The 20,252-nt window shown below is 41.5% G+C and overlaps 1 protein-coding gene and 1 long non-coding RNA gene across 2 annotated transcripts in view; both read right to left on the reverse strand.

The window, feature by feature from the left end:
* The window catches only part of LOC307022339, a 165,336-nt gene that overhangs the window by 26,626 nt on the left and 118,458 nt on the right, over positions 1–20,252 (reverse strand). The gene's annotated exons all lie outside the window — the stretch shown is intronic.
* The window catches only part of LOC307022338 (voltage-dependent calcium channel gamma-7 subunit-like), a 30,585-nt gene continuing 12,566 nt past the window's right edge, over positions 2,234–20,252 (reverse strand). Inside the window, exons 3-4 of the mRNA XM_079655095.1 lie at positions 11,021–11,166; positions 2,234–6,127 (exon numbers count right to left, since the gene is read on the reverse strand). Of these exons, the coding sequence (XP_079511221.1) occupies positions 5,612–6,127; positions 11,021–11,166 (662 nt within the window). The 3' untranslated portion in view covers positions 2,234–5,611. The remainder of the gene's footprint in view (positions 6,128–11,020; positions 11,167–20,252) is intronic.

Consider the following 20,252-nt stretch of genomic DNA (forward strand, 5'->3'; position numbering starts at 1 on the left):
GTGTGCACGTGTCTGGTGTTGATACATGTCGTCTTCTTCTGTTTGCTTTCATCGAGGCTACGTAGTCATGCGCCCCCATCGGCAGTAAATGGAAGTACTACAAAATACCCTGTTTAATGCAATTATTTCACAAGTTTTGTTAAATACACAGCTCGGAAAAAATGACCGAGGTCCGGACCTCGGTGACCTCAATGGTGGATACGGCCATGTGTGTGTGGTACAGTGTGTAGGTGCGTGTGGTACAGTGTCAGTGGCGTAACTATCAACGGTGCCGCCGGTGCAACGCACTGGGGCCCAGAGCCGGCCAGGGGCCCATGCAAAAAAATAAAATGTGTTGGGGACCCAATGGCATTGACCGGTTCACGCAGTCTTCAAAGTAACCAAGCAACCTAAATGAATTTGTAATTTGTCTGTCCAATGACCTTGCTCTTTTTCATGTCATGTGATACCTTGCTTGACGAGCGAACCGTTTATCAACCTGTACTGTACTGTAGCTAGCAGCAGCAAGTTCAGCAGCATTATAAAAATATAATAGCTTGCATTTATATATATATATATAATGTACAGCAAACCAAAGCACAAGAGCGGCGCTCAAAAGAGAAAGGACAAGAGAGAACAAGGAGATGTAACAGCTAAACTGACGAAATTAGCAATGTTGACGCGCAACGGGAGCCGGAGGCTAACGATAGCTCACCTGCCTCATTGCCATCTAGCTCCACAAGTGACGCTGTATCCGTGGCCGTGGCTGTGCAACCTTCTTGGCGTGAAGGACCCATCAGTGTATCCTTGATTATAACTCCTCCAGAGAGCCAACTCGATGCTCGATCCTCGGTCCTCAAAGTGCATTTAGAGAAATGACATGTCCTTCAACATGGCGCGCTGAAATCCATTTCCGGGTCCCTACCGGAGGACCGAGGAGTCGAGGATTCGAGGAGGGGAAATTAGTGAAATGAGAAAGGGCTATAGTGGCTGTAAATGTATAGTGTTATGTTATGGGAGATGAGATTGGGCGGGGGGGGGGAATATATCCAGACTCTGATAGTGTTACGTTATTATGAGAGTGCTCTCATACTTGTTTGATTCTGAAATGGTATATATTTATAAATATTATTATTGTCTCATTATACCGCACTGTGAATGAATTAAAAGTAAATATATAAGTCGTCATGAACACATCTGTCCATCAGACAGAGGGCTGCTGTGCCTCCTGTCATCATTAATGGGCGTCTCTTTAAAATGACCGCTCAGAGGAGGGGAGTTCTCATTTCTCTAACCGCCTGCTGCTTCCCCTCCTCTCTTCTCGGTTCCCCTCCTTGACACCTCCGCTCGCATCTCCTATGGGCGGGACTAAGACACGAGGATAGGAGTCGAGGAGGGGAGTCGAGGAGGGAAATTAGTGAAATGTGAAAGGGCCTATGAGTGCTATTGGTATTTTTTGTCATATAAAATGAACAATAATGATTCAGTATCACTTAATATTCATGCATACAAACACAAAGGTTGACCTTTAGTAAGCAAATGTGTTATGCAAAGGCTGACATTAATAATAATGCATTTCATTTACAGGCCTGATTTTAGTATATGTATTGTCTTTGAGCTCAGCAATCTGTGACTCATTCTGTAACCTATACTTTGTTTTATCCCTACTACATTCATACAGCATGACATACACTCCATGTAATCAGAGGTTCGTTAACATATTCAATGATTCAACATATAACATTGAAAATGAATCACTACATATTAAGTCTTTTAGTTTCTGTTCGCATTGTAGTTTAAAAAAGGAATTTTGAATAAGATACAAATAACGAGTCAAAATGAATCTGGATCAGTGTTTGTAAATCTTTAAGGAACTACCATACTGTGACACTGATACATTTCTCTAAGTGGTCTCTTAACCAAGAAATGGATTTAAATCACCAATGTTAATCAAATGGATCCTAATTATTTAAAGACAATTAAACAGATCAGAAGTACTGTATGTCCCCCACAATCCATTTTGTAAAACTTGTCAAAGAAAGTATGCAAAATTCTTGAAAATAAATCACTTGGAGGAAATATGAAATTAAACTAGAAATGTAGTGTGTCTGCTGTTTTCTCCAAGATGAATTCAGATAAACATTTGTAATCAGCAATAACGCTGCCATTTCATATAGAACAGAATTCAGCACTTGTAACAAATGCATATTTCTCAAGTGTGTTGAATGAACTATAATAAACAAATACATAAGAGTCTGGAACCAGGCAAGCTTTATTGGTTTGAACTTAGCAAAACACTGCTGGCAGATAAAAATCACACTCCTGCATATAGCATGTTTGCAAAAATTATGAAAAATAAACAATTAAAGTCACATTAATCTTAAGATCGGTTTTTGACCAGTATTGAGTCAGTCAAATGTCATTGGACTCAACATGTAAACTTTAAACATTTCTTTACCTTGATAATGTCAACACGTCTTAGGTAGACTGTGTAATGTGTGTTCAGTATGAATATTTACACCATGATCACAGTTAGGGATCTGGAAGTAAAGGAAGTAAACATTTGAGAAAGCGGCTCACAGCATCAAAACTGTACGTCTCTGCTGTGATGTCCTCAGAAACACTGTTGGTTCTGATTTTTATATCTGAGAAAACAACTCCTCAGAAGTCAGCTACATAAATGTGTGTGTGTGTGTGTGTGTGTGTGTGTGTGTGTGTGTGTGTGTGTGTGTGTGTGTGTGTGTGTGTGTGTGTGTGTGTGTGTGTGTGTGTGTGTGTGTGTGTGTGCTTGTGTGTGTGCTCACTACACAGCATGAATGCTCAGCTTTGGCAATTAAAAAGAAACATCGCAAAACATCAGCAAAAGCTCTCATACTCATCGGCTAAGTTATTTCCTATTTATTTTCCACAAAGCAAATATTCATAACAGATGCTAACACAGCAGTTCATTTGATACATTGTTCTTCTCTTAACAGTACCACAGGATGTAAGCATAACATTTTTCCGCGTAGGTCTAAAAAGGCTACAAATAATGCCCTATGCTGGGCATGATTGTTAATATGCTACAAAAACAAGAACTTCTTAAGTGTTTCACTTTAATTCACTGTGCAACATGAAAACTTCAATGGGAGTCAAACTGAAAATCCTAAATGTTCCCCAAAAAATGCCACTCAACATATGCACATTTCATATTGATTTCCTGATGAGGGCCTTGAGATTGGGTCAAAACTTCAGAACAGGCGAGCAAGTGGATCTTGACTTGAAACAGTAGTAATTGATTCAGTATTCAGTTAAGTAAATCATTCTGTCACAATCTATCAAAAACTGGATTTTGACATTTCCAACCTCCTCCCTTCAATTTTTAACGATGACATGCCATAGCATAAAACTTAAATATGGGTTATTGAAAGCCGTTGGAAAAAAAAGGCGAAGTATTATTTTACCTGGGACTTTTTGGAATATCAATTTGGCTAAGATGTTGGGTAGTTTACAGTGGCTGAGACAATTCCCAGGTATTTCCATTCAAATGGTACAATAGTCTTTCCTCTATCACAAGACAGATGAAACCTTCATCTCTGAAATACACTTGATAAGGAATTGTCTGGACCCAACAAATATTAGTGAAAAGATGTAGACTCCAATAAATTGAGACTGAGCTACTTATATGAATAATAGATTAAACCAGGAGGTACATTGAAATGCAAAGCCATCTGTCTCAGGTTTTCAGTTTGCCTCCCATGTACGCATGTGTTCATCAAATTGCCATATCTGTACTATCTAGTTCTTAATATAAACCTTATATTATCATAAATAAAACCAGGAAGAGTCGGTTTCCATTTCTGAACCTGGCTTTAAGAGTTCTGGTTTCAAATACCAATATCTACATACCTAAGAAATCACTTCCATGGCAACAGCATCTCCAAGGCAGCCATTTTGATTGAAACCAGGATGATCACGGACAGCCTCTTGTTCAGTCAATGCTAACGTTGCAGATTCCTGCTGACGCGACCGAGGAACATTTCCAACCTCAATCGGCACTTTAGAAAGTCTCTCAGTTTCATCCATCAACATTTAAACATTCACTCCCGAAGCTTCTCTCTTAAAATACAGCTTATAAAAATGTAATAGCTAAAACACCTAAAACATACTTTAATATATACACCTCATGGTACGGGATTACGTTTTTGTTTCAGCATGAGGGGGAAGAATACTTTCTATACAGTTAAAGTGTAAATCTCTATGCATATACAGTTTACCTCCGATTGTGTATATAATATTTGTGATACTGTATGAACTACGGATTATTATAATATAGACATTCTTTATCATATCAGTCAGTTCTTCATGAACACGGTTGGGAAGCAATACTGGGAAAGAATCCCTGATAATGCTACATTATAAAAAACACATCTGTGTTGTTATTGGCAGGAGGAGAGCTAATTCACGTTAGCTGCTAGCAGTTAACTAGCCGATGACACATAATAATGGAGTCGTAATGCTACACTACTGCTTGGCCAACAGCTACAGCTAATGTCAACAGACAGCAGCAAGGTGCATTAAGTAACATAATGGTGTGATCGAGATCAAACATTTTAAAATTGGGTAAAGGTCAATCACAATGTGGTTCTTATGTGTTCAAATGCCATCTTGAAATATGGTTGTTAGAAAGAAAATTTATCTTTTATATGTCCACTTCAATGTTGACATGAATATTGTATATAATATATTGATTTTTCTTTAGTTAAGTTTTATTGTAAATGGCTAATATGTTATTAATTTGGGATTAATTAACATGCATAATGAACAACTAGGCATTTCATCGCTGATAGCCCTAATTTGAAAATATTCTGGGGTTCCGTTATTTTTACATTCACAGTAAACTGAACCAATATCACTCTGAATTGTCTTTTTATCCATCACCTGTACTCCTTATCATAATCAACATCCATATCACTGTAGTCTTGTTTGGAATTACAAGTCAGTGTTTTACAGTGGTTGCTCTTATGGTTTCATTATTTGTTAAGAAAGTGGTCAAAGGTAATGAAGATGTAACATAGTAACCTTCCCAACCATGTCGATGACATTCCAAAAAGATATTTGATCCATTTTCTTAAAATCTTTTTAAAGGAGGCATCCTTATTCCTTGTTTGATGAAAGGATAATACATTTTTAGCCAGATACCTTATTTCACATGTTTGTTCTTTTAGTGAATGGCCAGAGTTGTGGAAAAGATTCAGCTTCCTGTTTCCTGTGCTGCTTCACCCAGGGTATCACGGCCCTGATGATGTACAGTATGTACCCGTCAGAAACCTCACAAATGTCTTGTTGCTACTAATCATCGTATCCCCTCCCGTTTTCCCTCCCAGCGTGTTTAAAGTTCTGTCTTCGTCTCGGGCTGAGCAGCAGCAGTGAGTCATCCCTCCACCCACCTGCTTCTCCTCCCCTCCTCCCCTCTTTTTTCTTTCCTCTATTTGATCTCCCTAAACCTCCCTCCTTCAACCACTCTGCTGCATCTTTCCTCCCACACATTTTGTAGATAGAGGAATTGTGTTTGTGTGTGTGTGGTGTGTGAGAGTTATAACCAATCTACCCCCCCCCCCCCCCCCCCCCAGTTGTGTTTTGTTTAAGTAGCCTAGCATGGCGAGGCACTCATTCGCATGTGCGCGTGATAGCGCGGAGGAGGCACGGCTGATGGTGGCACCCCCATCGGCAGGGACTGGGGTGGGGGTCCGCTGGGGTGGGGATGGGACTGAGGGTGGCCATGGGATGCTCTGGGTAGGGTGGAGGTGGCGGCCAGATGGAGGGGGTGTGGGTAGGAGGAGGAAGTGGAGGAGGAGGAGGCCGGCTGGTGCTGGTAGCTGGCAGCTGATGAAGGCCCAGAGGAAGAGGGCGTCTGCTGGGAGCTGCTGCCCCCCTTGGGTTGCGACTTTGAAGGTGGAGTCTGGTTGAGCTGGATGGAGATGTCGGAGGAGACCTCGGAAGCGCTGCGGCCCCGCTGGGGGGGGGGCCAGGAGTCTGGGTGGAGGAACTGGCCACTGTAGTCGCTGCATTCAGACATACGGGGTCGGTAGAGGGCGGGGTGAGGCCGATACAGCTCCTCCTCAGCGTAACGCTTCATGAAGAGATAGACTGACATGACTCCTGCCCCCTGCGACACATAGAGAAACACAAAGATACTAGAGTTATTGCAATATCATATCCTGTATGTCCTGTAGTACACATTTTGTTTTGTGGAGTTACTCCTAATGAGTACTTAACCTGAAAAACACCAAAAAATGTTTTGGGGGACATTTGTTTTTGATGTTTTTTTTTTATTATAAGTCTGCAAAAGTCGTAATGAGGATGTTGGGGTGGATCAAACAAACACAGGACTTTTACCCAGAAAACTTATGTTTGTGTTCCGAGTAAAGACCAAACTCAACATTGACCTTTTCAAAAGACTGGAAAAAGCTAATTAGGTGCACCTTGGAAAATGTAGCTTCCTGCTTTTAGGAGCTAGACCCTGATAACGCTGTACAAATTAGCACAACTGGGTTAGGGTTATAGGGTTAGTGTGGTGCTGCATCCATCCTTTTCTCAAATTGCATCTTTCGCCACAGCCACCACCAACTTTGTGGAAGGAAAACACAAATGTATCTAAAAATAAATAAACATTTCCACCAGGTTAAGAGGATTATGAGTCCCTGTGCCTTCTTGCTTTATTACTGATTGTATGTTCCTGTTCATGCACTGAATGTTATATGTGGCTGTATCCCTCTCATAGTGTATTACTCTAACTGTAGGCCCTTCACATTTTCCAAAACAATTATTGTTCTGCTCTGTGGTTTAATCTTTTATGATGTTTATTAGAATATTGACAGCATATTAAGAAGCAACATACGTGGATATTAAAGGCAAAAACCTATATAACCTACTACAGGAAAGGGAAACCCCCAAAAGAATAGGGCCTTAAACATGAGTGAATCAAAAAGAGATCCAAACTTCTCACACAATTCCCTGACGCAAATCATCACTTGAAAAATTCAGAATTAGCCTGTGTGTGTGTGTGTGTGTGTGTGTGTGTGTGTGTGTGTGTGTGTGTGTGTGTGTGTGTGTGTGTGTGTGTGTGTGTGTGTGTGTGTGTGTGTGTGTGTGTGTGTGTGTGTGTGTGTGTGTGTGTGTGTGCCTAAAAAGTGTGTGTTTGAGTGACAACAGAAGGAGAAAATAAAATGAGGGGAGGAAGAATGGAAAAACTGAGGTGATTTGAGAAGGGAAAGGATAATGGAGGATTAAAGAATGAAAGAGAAGAGAGGAGGATAAGACAAAAGGATAACCGAAGGTAAGAGGATAAAGAGATGGAGGCGATACAAGAATAAAAACAGGGAGAGGAGATGATTGGAATAGTGAAAGAACTGAAAATAAGAGAAAGAGAAAAGATAGATGACAAATACAAAGAGACAATGTCACGATTCTCATGTTATGTCACGTTTATAGTTTTGTAGGTTTGGGTGTTTTTGCTGTTTTCCATGTAATTTTTTCCTTTGGGTTATTGTCTGGTCCTTTTCCCTGTGTTTTCCTCTTGTCATTAGTTTCCCTGGTGTGTCTAATTGTCTGATTATGTTCACCTGGGCCCCTGTGTTTTCTCCTCCCTCCTCACCTGTGTCTTGTTGTGTGATTGAGTCTTGTGTGTATTTAAGTTCTGGGTTGTCTGTCTGTCTTGGTCGGTTTGTCTTGTTCCCTGACTAGTTCTGCGGTGAGTGTTCTGTTTTTGTCATTGTACATATATATCATAGCCTTGAAATAAAGGAAGTTTCAGTTTATATCTGCATTTGGGTCCTGCTTGTTTCACAAACCGTGACAGTACGAACCGACCAAGAAATGGGCCCATCAGATCCGTTCGAGTCGGAATTATTAAATGTTTCCTTTTTTTTGGCTAACTGCTCGGATAGATGGAAGAGAGCACCCGGAGTTCAGCAGCGGGAGGCTGTGTTGTCGGAAGCGCGCCAGATGGCTAGAGAGAAACCAGGTATGGTGAAGTTCTTACCTGGCTGGATTTCAAAGATCCTCCCTGTGTGTGATTCCCGGCCTGCTAGCCCCAGGCATGCTAGCTCCCGGCCTCCCAATTCACAACCTGGCACCATACGCCTCGGTGGTTTCCGTCTGCAGTCAGCCCGTGCTTCTGCCCCAGTTCCTGCTCCTGTCCAGGAGTCATATTCTGGAACTCGTCTGGCTTATGGAGGTCCACGGAGTATTCAGGCGGCTGCTAAGAGGAGGAGTCGCAAGGCCAAGCAGGCAGCTCAAGCCCCAAGAGCCATGGTTCCGGCTCCAGAACCGGACCTTACAGCCATGTTTCCGGCTCCAGAACCGGACCTTACAGCCATGTTTCCGGCTCCAGTGCCGGCCCACACAGCCATGTTTCCGGCTCCAGAGCCGGCCCACACAGCCATGTTTCCGGCTCCAGAGCCGGCCCACACAGCCATGTTTCCGGCTCCAGAACCGGACCTTACAGCCATGTTTCTGGCTCCAGAACCGGACCTTACAGCCATGGTCCCGGCTTCAGTGCCGGCTCCAGTAACCATGGTCCCGACTCCGGCTCCTCGTCACCTGCTGACTCATCGGCCGACGCCAGCTCCCCGAGTCCTGTCGGCGTACCGGCCGACTCCAGCACCTCGTCTCCGGTTGGCTGTCCATCCGACGCCAGCTCCCCTTGTCCTGATGGCTGTCCGTCCGACGCCAGCTCCCCGAGTCCTGTCGGCATACCGGCCGACTCCAGCACCTCGTCTCCTGTTGGCTGTCCCTCCGACGCCAACTCCCCGGGTTCTGTTGGCGAACCAACCCACTCAAGTGTTGTTGGAGGTCCCGCAGACTGCCCTCCTGCCGGGGGTCCTGCCAACCCCATGTCCTGAGCCGTTGGAGGTCCCGCAGACTGCGCTTCTGCCGAGGGTCCTGCCAACTCCATGTCTGGTCCCGTTGGAGGTCCCGCAGACTACTCTTCTGCCGGGGGTCCTGCCAACTCCATGTCTTGTCACGTTGGAGGTCCCGCAGACTACTCTTCTGCCGAGGGTCCTGCCAACTCCATGTCTGGTCCCGTTGGAGGTCCCGCAGACTACTCTTCTGCCGGGGGTCCTGCCAACCCCATGTCCTGTGCCGTTGGAGGTCCCGCAGACTACTCTTCTGCCGGGGGGCCTGCCAACTCCATGTCGTGTCCCGTTGGAGGTCCCGCAGACTACTCTTCTGCTGGGGGTCCTGCCAACCCCATGTCCTGAGCCGTTGGAGGTCCCGCAGACTGCTCTTCTGCCGGGGGTCCTGCCAACTCCATGTCCTGAGCCGTTGGAGGTCCCGCAGACTGCCCTTCTGCCGGGGGTCCTGCCAACTCCATGTCCTGCCACGTTGGAGGTCCCGCCGACTACTCTTCCGCTGGGGGTCCTGCCAACTCCATGTCCTGTCGCGTTGGGGATTCCGCCGACTGCTCTCCTGCCGGGGGTCCTGCCGGTCCTGTGTCCTCTTCCATGGGGGATCTTGCCGACACTGGCTCCTGACCGGCCTCCGGAGCTGTCTGGTCTTCACCCCTCCTCGGACTCTGCCTTGCCCCCGGGCCGTCCGCCCGAGATTCCCTCCATGGACTCTGCCTTGCCCCCGGGCCGTCCGCCCGAATTCCCCTTTTTTGAACTCTGCCTTGCCCCCGGGCCGTTCGCCCGAGACCCGTCCTCCAGACCCCCTCCACCCACCCTGCTGGATTTTTGTTTTTTTGGGACGTCTGGAATCCGTCCCTTGAGGGGGGGGTTATGTCACGATTCTCATGTTATGTCACGTTTATAGCTTTTTAGGTTTGGGTGTTTTTGCTGTTTTCCATGTCATTTTTTCCTTTGGGTTATTGTCTGGTCCTTTCACCTGTGTTTTTCCTCTTGTCATTAGTTTCCCTGGTGTGTCTAATTGTCTGAATATGTTCACCTGGGCCCCTGTGTTTTCTCCTCCCTCCTCACCTGTGTCTTGTTGTGTGATTGAGTCTTGTGTGTATTTAAGTTCTGGGTTGTCTGTCTGTCTTGGTCGGTTCGTCTTGTTCCCTGACTAGTTCTGCGGTGAGTGTTCTGTTTTTGTCATTGTACACATATCTCATAGCCTTGAAATAAAGGAAGTTTCAGTTTATATCTGCATTTGGGTCCTGCTTGTTTCACAAACCGTGACAGACAAGGAAGAGGAGAGAAGAGAGGATGGAAAAGGGACAACATAGAAGATAAGAGGGGACAAAATGAACATGTACATTCAGGAAAGAAAATGGGGAGTGGGGAAATAATGAAAATAAGGGAATGCATATATGAAAGGAGAAAGAAGAAAATAGACAGGAGATCAGATAAAAGAGGAAAAAAAAGGTTAAGGGGAGATGGGCGAGAGAGGCTGCAAATGAAGTGGGAGAGAAATAAGGTAACAGGGGAACTAAACCACAACACAAAGAGAAGGGGACGCGATAAGAGAAGAAGAAAAGAGAGGGTAAGGGACAACAGAGGATTACAGAACTGAAGATTAAAGAGACAAGATAAAAGTAGAGGACTTAGAGAGAAATGGTGGGAAAAAAGGAAGATATAAGTGAGGAGCTAGGAGATGAGGATGAAGGACGGAGAAGAAGGAGTTGCAGAGCCCCCCCCCCCCAGCGAGGAATATTCTGATGCATAATGGAGCTGTGCTCGACAGAGCTGCTGCCCTCAAGTATTCAAGCTATTAACATTTATGAATATTGATGCAGGCAGGGCGATGGGCTCCTACGCAGGCACACAAGTGTGTGTGTGTGTGTCAAATAATCTGCATCACAGCAAGCTACAAGCAATTTGTAAGTCTGTGTTTGTGCACATGCTTGAGTCTGTGTTGCTAAGCAGTGGTTGGTCCACATCCACGCTGAATTCCAAACAATCTGCGTGTGTGTCTGTATGCGTGCATATGATCTCTTTTGTCAGTTACATAGCGTCAGTGAATGTGAAGCATCAGTATTGTCACCGTGAACTGCTCATTGAGTGTTTACTTGAAAATCTGAGTGTGTGTGTTTGAGTGTGTGTGGTTATCTGATTACCTCTTTCAGCAGGAAGGAGGAGGCAGCGAAGGCGAAGGACCAGCCGTAGCGGTAGTGGAAGAACTGCTCCGGCTCTCTGGGTCGGTTCATCACCTCGTCATTAATACTGGAGATATATAACACCAGGCCAACCACCAGACTGAGACCTGCACACACACATTCATTATTGATACTGTTATTACTACAAATACAGAGTTTACAGATACCGCACCAACCGATTTGAGGATGAAACCATAATCTCTTGTAAAAGGCTTTAACACAAGCGCTTACATGGTGCTGATTTTACTGACGATAGACTATATCAAATACACTGTGACATCACACATTGGTTTGTGGACAATAGCTCTGAAACCTCGCTTTGGAATACTATTGGTTGTCTGAACCAGCAGTGATACGGGAGGTAGGAACAAAGTACAACTGAACAAAACCATTTTAAGCCACCGAAATGTAACAGAATATTTCTTATTAGGTGCAAATACTAGATGAGCAAAATGAAAAGCATTAAAGACAGAGAGCAACCAGACAGGACAACCCTGTGTTAGTGACCGGTCAGTAATAAGGTAGAGAAGCCCTAAAGCATTATCGCTTTATTGTCTATTTTTCCTCTTTACAGTATATGACTATGATTTACAAAATGAACATCATGCTCTACTGAAGAATAATTAAAACAAGTGATGGAGATTATAAAATCAACAGCAAAATGTTTACTGAGGTGAATAAATCAGGTTAGAAGTAGGGTAATTTTCTTGTTGACACAATCCGACTTCTTTTTGCAACCATGAGAATCGCCTCCTGCTGACCATTAAAAATAATGTAGGTTCAAGTCTCTTCCGGCGTTGGCTTGCTTCAGACCCAGATGTTGCCGATTGCCACTGGGATTCACCTGACTATCCCCTGGCAGGTGACTAACTGTCATATAAATCAACCACCTGACTAATACACGGAATAACCATATCTTCTATTCACCTTACATATACTCTATCTGCACTTACTGAATCTTAAGAGCTCATGAGAGACGGTTTTTGTCAGGATCTCGACACAAACTGATGAACCCAAATGCACGACCCAGAGACAAAGTCTTGAATGTAAAAAAAACGTAAGTTTAATTTCACAGATCAGGTAATCCCTCTTAAAAGAGTAGGTACTGGAAATTACAAAAGGCGCTCACAAGGAGGAAAAAACTTGTTATTATACATCCATGCATATTACCCATGGATGTATAATAAGAACGATATTACCCCTCCTATACCCGGGCCCGGTGACACGATGGAATTAAGAGAGCTCAGACCCTCACTTATATAGAGGTCGGAACATGTCATAAGTATAAATAAATAAAAGCATAAATAAATGTAGGAATAAAAACATGAATAAATACGATTCAGTGTTTTCAGATGGATTCAGTGTGTGGGCTGTGGCTCAGCTAGAAAGCAGTCGACTCACAACCGCAGGGTCCCTGGTTCAACGACTGGTCAATAAGTCTTTTGGTTGTTTATAAAAGCTACAGCTAAATGAGATAATGTAGTTAATAAATGTATTCTTTGATATGGTTTAGCCTTTCTCAGGCTACAAAATGGTTAAGTTTATGAATATTATTAAGGAATACAAATCCCTCTTTGTAATGTTTACCAGCCTCTTTACGCTTTTCAATCACAATCATTAAACTGGAATAAATAAATAAATGTTTAACATGAAAATATGATTTAATGTTCATTGTTTAGAGTTATTCTAAGGCTTTACTCATTGGGAACTCGGTATGAGATAGAGCACACTGTTGAGATGTCCAATCTGCCTGTTTTACACACTTTGACCAACAGGGGGGTTTGTGTTCAAATGAAGCCCATGATGAAGCCTCATGAGATGAACCCTTTTGTGAACCAATTGGCCGGAAAGCTTCAAAGCTTCATAAGGCTTCATCTCGCCATCACTAGTGAAAGCGATCCTTTCTGAGCTGGGGCTTGGCACGACCATTCGGAGAAACAAACAAGACGAACTGACCCAGGACAGGGGAGAGATAGGACTAATTAAACATGAGGTGAGTGGGAACAGGTGGAAACAATCAGGGGCGGGGCAGACACTGATGATGGTGGGAACAACACACAAGGGGGGGAAGAAACAGGGCCTGAAATGAAAGACAAGAGGTAAGTACAAAATAAAACAGGAAATGGAAAATGAGACATGACAATAAACACAGAGACTGACTATGAAGAACCTAAATAAACAGACATGACCAGAAGTGAAAAAACGTGAAAATGACAGACATAATACATCAAGATAACTAACACATTTGACGAGACACAACAGTGTTCCAATCAAACAAAACATCAGGGACAGATGAGGTACATTGATTTCTACTTTGGCAAACCCCTTAGCATGCAGTTGGATAAGGAAGTAGTTCTCCATATACCTGGGCCATCAGCCCATTTAACAGCGGCAACTTGTCAAAGCAGGTAAAGCAGAGCTGAATCAATAACATTAATGCTGACTGCATCCAGGGCTCTGGCAGTGTGATAACTCCCTGACATGGCTCACTGGGACACTTAATGAGCCATGGCTAATTTGTTTTATTTACCCCTGTGCTTTTCCTAATTTAACAAGTTAACTCCAAGTGTACGAGAGATAATAAGGCCATTTCAACTGAATTCAATAGACCTGGTTGTCTTTTCGACTTAAATTATATTAATTAATAATTCAGTTTCCTATTGATTTTGTCTTTTTCCGAAAGCTACCCCCTGGAGGTCAAAGAGAAGATTACAAATCACTGCAGGAACACTCAAAGCCTCTTTTTTGAATGTGTGTTGCATGTGCATTTTTCTGAGTAAAGATTATTGAATGCTAAAGACAAACCTTATAAGAGCACTGGAGATGCCAGTGGTCAACTGAGTGAGCAGGAAGAGGACAAGGAATTACGATAACACATCTTTTTAATGTTCAATCCCTTACAACTGCCCTAAAGACTATAAATCAAAGCAGGCGGTGCAGGGCTAATGTTACATTACCGTTGTTACCCGGTTCTACTAATCCTATTTCAATGGGCCTTCAGTCTCTTTGTTCTTGTGTGTGTGTGCTCTGTAGCTGGAAAAACTAATGATAATGTGTCCTTGTTGTGCTGTAAATAGGCTGAGAAAACCCCAACAACAGGCTGTGCTGTGGTACAGAGATAAACAAAGACAGTCACACACACACCCTCATTAACAGTGTGCCTGTCGAGAGACTAACCACAGCAGCTGACCTCCAAAATCCTCCAGCAGTGAAACTAAACACCGCAAAATGCTACCATTAAAAAAATTACCTTACAGCTCTTTCTCTCTAAAAACTAATCACTGATAGATAATCTGACAACACTATAAACAGGGATGAAGTAAATAAACCCAAGCCAACACAGACTTTCATTTGAAAATGTGTTAAGCCAGTTTAGGCCTCTGCGTCAGGGTTTCTCTCAGGCTCTGAGGGTCTGCAGAGCTGATGTGCTCCAAAAATAATAATGGCCGTGCTGCAGATCCAACATGTTAGCCACCAAACAATTATTAAGGCTACACAATGACAGCATGGCAATTGGTATCTTTTAATATTCAATTCAATTTTCAGGTGTTACCTAACATCTAATAATTTGCAGTTACCTCAACTACATTTTTTGTTACCATCTTTCATGATAATAATACTTTACTGACAGATTCTTTCAATACTCTTTATTGTATATTTGACCTAGGATTTATTGCACGTTTGTTGATGTATTTTAAAATACCTGTCCTACGATACAGTATGATACAATATTGAATGTCGGTATAAGTGGCTGTAGGAAAAATATTAATCTCTTCTTTATTTCACCTGCACAAAAATGTTTTGTGCAACAACAAGTCGCAATGCCAGACCAACACATATATATAAAGCTGTCTAACGTCCTTCCCTTACGTACTGTAAGGTGAGAAGGCTATCTGTTTCAATATCTGTTTTATTATTTATAGACAGGCTTAGTCAGAGCTTATTTAACCTGACCATCTAAAACCAGTTTAAGGCCTAGATGTCTCAACGTATCTAATCTAAGGGCCCTTTCCTCATAAAGTGGCACACATCTAGACTGAAACATGTGCCTTTATATATGTTTCTTTAATTAAATTAACACAAATTAATGACTTCGTGTAATTTCTTTTTATCTCTAATATTTCTATGCATGTTTCTTAATTAATACTAAGCTATCTTTGGTGCTTTAATACTGTAAAAAAATGTAAATGTCCCCTCTGTGGGACGAACAAAGGTTTTGAAATCTTGTATAAACCATTCAAACCTTTAATAAACCATTAAAATATTGAGACACATTTACATGTTGTATAAAACTGCTTATGAACCCTTAAACCATTAATAAACCAGTAAAACCTTTAATAAACCATTACAACCTTTAATAAACCATTACAAACTTGAGAAACCTTTACATGTTGGTATTCTGTTTCTGATCAAATAAAATATGCTACAATGTATATTTCAGCTTAGGAGACCTATCTTATTAGTGTGGCTTTAGGAAAAACTAATAGGAGACTGTGTGCATTGTACTTGCACAAACGTTTCAGGATGTACCTGAAGTGGAGCATCATAATGGACTGTTATAACAAACAGGAGGAAAAGATCACCAGAGAACCATTTGGTTTTGATGAGAATAACCTGCTGGGATACAGCTGTGTAAAATAGGGCATATCAAAGCAGGGGACGCTTAAACCATAAGGAGACATGCAGGAGATTCGTTGTAAACATTTGAGAGTTGCAACTTTCCTCTTTGGCCATCAGATGGCAGTGTTGTGACTCAATGCTCATCTCAGCCCTCATCTGTGGGTCCCACATGTGTGTGAACTGCTCACGCACACACATGCACAAATGGAGAGAGAGGAAAATAACAGAGACAGAATTGGAGGAGCGAAGGTCTGGAGGACATGAGAGACGAGAATAGGGAATAAAACAGCTGGTCCACAGCAACCATGTTTTAACCTCGGGGTGCGCTGTGACTGATGGGCAGTGTTCCTCATTACAAAAAAAACACACATGCCTACTGAGAAAAAACAGTTTTTCCTGCAAATTCATTCAGAAATAGCAGTCATTTCAGTTGTTTTCCATAACTCCCCTGCTGGGTGTGAAATAACTGAATTGCTGCCTTAAAAAACATTGTGTTTTATGGCAAATACAACACGTTTTGGAGCATTGTACTTGTACTTGTTTTCTTAGAGGTTAAAACCATCGATTTCTGAGCTCAATTTTTTCTTTGTGCCATAACTGAAATATTTCTGATAACAAAATGTTTCCAACTGAAAGTGCTTAGTAATTGCTATATGTTGAAATGTATGGTTAATGTTTTTTAGACAATTAACATTTTTCCCTTTTTCTAAAAATAAGAATATTTTCTCACATCATGCTGTTGCCAAAGTTGTTTTTGCATTGTCAATTGTGTAACTTTTCTTAAACTATAAACATTTTGATCATATTGAGACAATGAAATAAAATACAATGAAATAAATGTCTATGCGTAATTATCGTATTAAAAAGGTATTTAAACGTTTTATATTACATTTGAAAATGAATGATTTCATGTATACAATTACTGAAAACTTGCGTTTATAGTAGAATAGTTGACTGTGTATGTATAATTTGTTACATTAAATAAAGCCAAATGATATGGGAAAAGGAATACCAATCAAATATGAACTAATATTCTATAGTGTCTTTCTACTTTACAGAACAATGTGCCTTTTTAGCTGTTTTTAGTGTACAACTATTGATCTAATGTTAGTCTAGATATGCATTATAAATCTTCTTGTTTGCCTATGTGTATTTTTGTATGCATGTGTGTTTCTCCATCTTGGCTCAAGGACATTCCCATGACATCATGGTGTGAAGTCAGCACTCCACCATGCTAAGCTAGCATCTGTGAGGTAAAGCTCACTCATGGAGAAAAAAAGGGAATAAAACAGGAAGGTGATGTCATCCTGTCTGCTCAGAGACTACAGAGATTTAAAAAATCCCAACAACCGCCTCATCTGCTGAACGCTCGACCTTGCACTCGAGGAAAAGGGACAGCAACGTCACCCAGTTGCCTGCAGCGACACGACGAAGTGATGTCACAATGTTGGCTTCACTGACTCCCCTTCACAAAAGGACTCTGATGGAAATTAAACAGGAAGCTCAGTGAAAGCTTCCACTGCTGTCGTGACATATAGGACTTTAGTTTGGTTAAATGCCAATCCTTAGTGAAACAGGAAGATGGAATTTTGCTCAATGTGGCATTTTCTGGCCTTTATATACGGTCAGAAATGTTCCAACCATGTTTGGTGTGCCAACTATGTTACCCAATCATTAAAAAAGTTGTTGTTTTGTCCCTAAAAAATGTTTTCTTTGTTGTGTTGAGGCATAGCAAATGTGGTTCTTTAAAAACATGCTAGCACATTTAAGAAAACAACCGGCACTGTTTACATCAGTGTTCACTAAGTAACAGTCTTCTTCTTCCCTTTTGTTGGCCAATTGCTATGTTTCTTGGCACTCTAACACCGCAGACTGTCGTTTAATTAAAACCATTGGCAGGAATATATTCAGACCCGGCACCGTGGGAGGACCAGGGAGGACCAGGCCCTCCCATTTGACATTCCTGCCCTCCCCCAATAAACACGTTTTTTATTATTTATAAAAAAAAAATGTTTGTATTATAAACTGTGAACTTTAATGCTACGATGTATGTGATTTCAGATAGTAATATAAGAGTAATAAATGAAAAACAGGTATGAAATACTATATGACAGTAAAACAAGAGTACAGTTTAAAAGGGGAGTGATTTGTAAAATATCCATAAAGAAATAGAAAATTTGTTTACAGTTCTGTTTCAAATGGGTGTTGAGAGATGTATCGATAGATCTCTTCATTTTGCTCTCAAAGTGCACCAGATTGATGCTTTTAACTTCAATATAAAAAAACAAATCTTCCCGGGGGAGCATGCCCCTGGACCCCCATAGAGGAGATTAGGTTCCCCCCCCCACTAAAAAATGAGCACTTTACCCCTGCTTACACCTATATGCGGTGAAGTGATTATTGAGTCTTCATTGTAACAGTCGCGGGTATAATGTGTATGTGTATGTGTGGGGATTGTTGCATTAGAAAATTAAACTAGTGCCGGTACCTTAATGGGAAACCCTACATGTTTGAGCACCCTCTATGAAACGCCAAGCTACCCCACAGCACCCCCAAAAGAAATCTCTGGTGCCGCCACTGGCCGCGGCACATGACGGTTTTGTGTGCCCTCCCATGAAAATCATATGCCCTCTCTGTAGATTTGTTCTGGCGCCGGGTCTGAATATATTGTGCAACTCATTCATATGCTTCCTCGTGCATGTGGGGCATGCTCACAGGAATTTTGATTAACAGCACTGCTTATTGGTATTTACACAACAGAGTTTGGTAAATTCTCTTTTTAGTCCAAATTACTTCTGACTTCTTTCCTGTCAAATTAATTGAAACTCAAAATGAAGTCCTCTTTCCAGCAAGCCCTCCTGGGAGCTGGGAATTAAATACACCCTGTGGCTGAATATAAGTAGACACGTAAACACTATACCCTGTTAAACATGTCATTTTTCTTCCACTCTGCTGTCTCATGCTGTCTATCAGATTTTTGAACCAGCTGCTGAGATTTTCGAACCAGCTGCTGAGATTTGCTCCCTTTCAGCATTAACAGCATCCATCTCTCATTTTAGGCCATACATACAAATTCCAGCTCATACTAAGCGTTTTCAACAGGGTCAAGTCTCTGTGCAGTCAATTTAATTCACAATTACACTTGAGATTCAAATGTACTTTGTTACCGGCTTCTTCAATACTTTCATTTATTCACTTACTTTTCAAGTTACTGTTACTTTACTGCTTACTTTTTTATTAGGTTTTTTTTTTTCATTTAATATGCAAGTCCATTCTGTTTTCCTTTTGACTTTTGTCTGCACTGCACCTTTGTTGCTGTAATGTCGCACATTTCCCTGCTGCATGACTTGTAAAGGATTTCTGAGGCGGATTTGAACATATTGGCAAAAAGAAACATATATTTTATAAGCTTAGTGTGGCGGGGGGTGAGAGATTTTGTGAAGCATTGATCAATCTAACACATTGAAGGGAAGTCTGCTTTTATATAGACTACCATGAGGGTCTATAAAAAGAATTGTGTGATCAAACATTTCCTCCAGTGACTTTCCACTCAATACTTTCAGCTACGTGGCTAGAATAGAATTCGACTGCACTAAAGCGGTGAGGTCCAGTCTATTAACTGCAGTGGCAAAAAGGTGTCACCTTGAAAATCTTTTTACCACCTAATTATTAACTTTACTACAAAGTCTCATTCAAGACTACTTGTTTTAAGTGTTAACTTTTTACCAAAAGCCTGCAGTGAAACATCAAACTATTACTGCCCTGCAGCTTCCTCGGGAGATAGCAATTATTTGGAATTAAATCCCATTCACTGTTCAGCCAGCAGCAAGAACAAGGTGAGGTCTGACAAGCTGTCAGCTGGCAAAAGGAAATGAAAAGTGCAGTCTAAATCTTCCATCTTTCATTTTCATTAACCTTGAAGAATTCTGACTTTTAACAAGTTAGCTTCTCTTCTGCTCTGATGCTTTTTAACTCCATATTTACTTTCACAAACGTGTTTTAACATACCTTGACCTTTTGTCCTGTTTCTACCGTCCCGTGGCTTTCCAGACGATATGCAGCAATATGCATATTGTGCAGAATACATGTTTTCAATGAGATCTTTATATCTTTATGTTTCTTGATCTACAACCTATCAAATTACTTCTCTGAAAGACCTTTAAATGTTATTTTTTACTAATCTAAAAAAACTGAATGGTCAGTGTTAATTCCACAAAACCAGTGGGGGAAAGTAAGTACATTTACTTAAGCACTGTACTTAAGTACACAGTGCTTTTTATTCTTTATAGTTCTACTCTATTACATTTTGGAAATGTACAAATTGTAATCCATATTTGTTTTACATATGTATTTAATAGTGACTTTATACATTTAGATTTTGACACACAACATTTAGGAAAAATGTTTAAAATATGAATATTTGCTATGGATTAAACTATGAAAATGAATTGGCCTGTACTTCAGGGACAGACAAAGACAAATAAAATGCTGCAGAACATAAAATAATATACATTTAACAAGTCAACCAACATTAAGGGGTCAGGGCAGTCAAAAGTAATACCATAAACTAGGG

The sequence above is a fragment of the Notothenia rossii genome (assembly GCF_949606895.1).
Source record: "Notothenia rossii genome assembly, chromosome: 10".
In the NCBI taxonomy this organism is placed as follows: domain Eukaryota; kingdom Metazoa; phylum Chordata; class Actinopteri; order Perciformes; family Nototheniidae; genus Notothenia; species Notothenia rossii.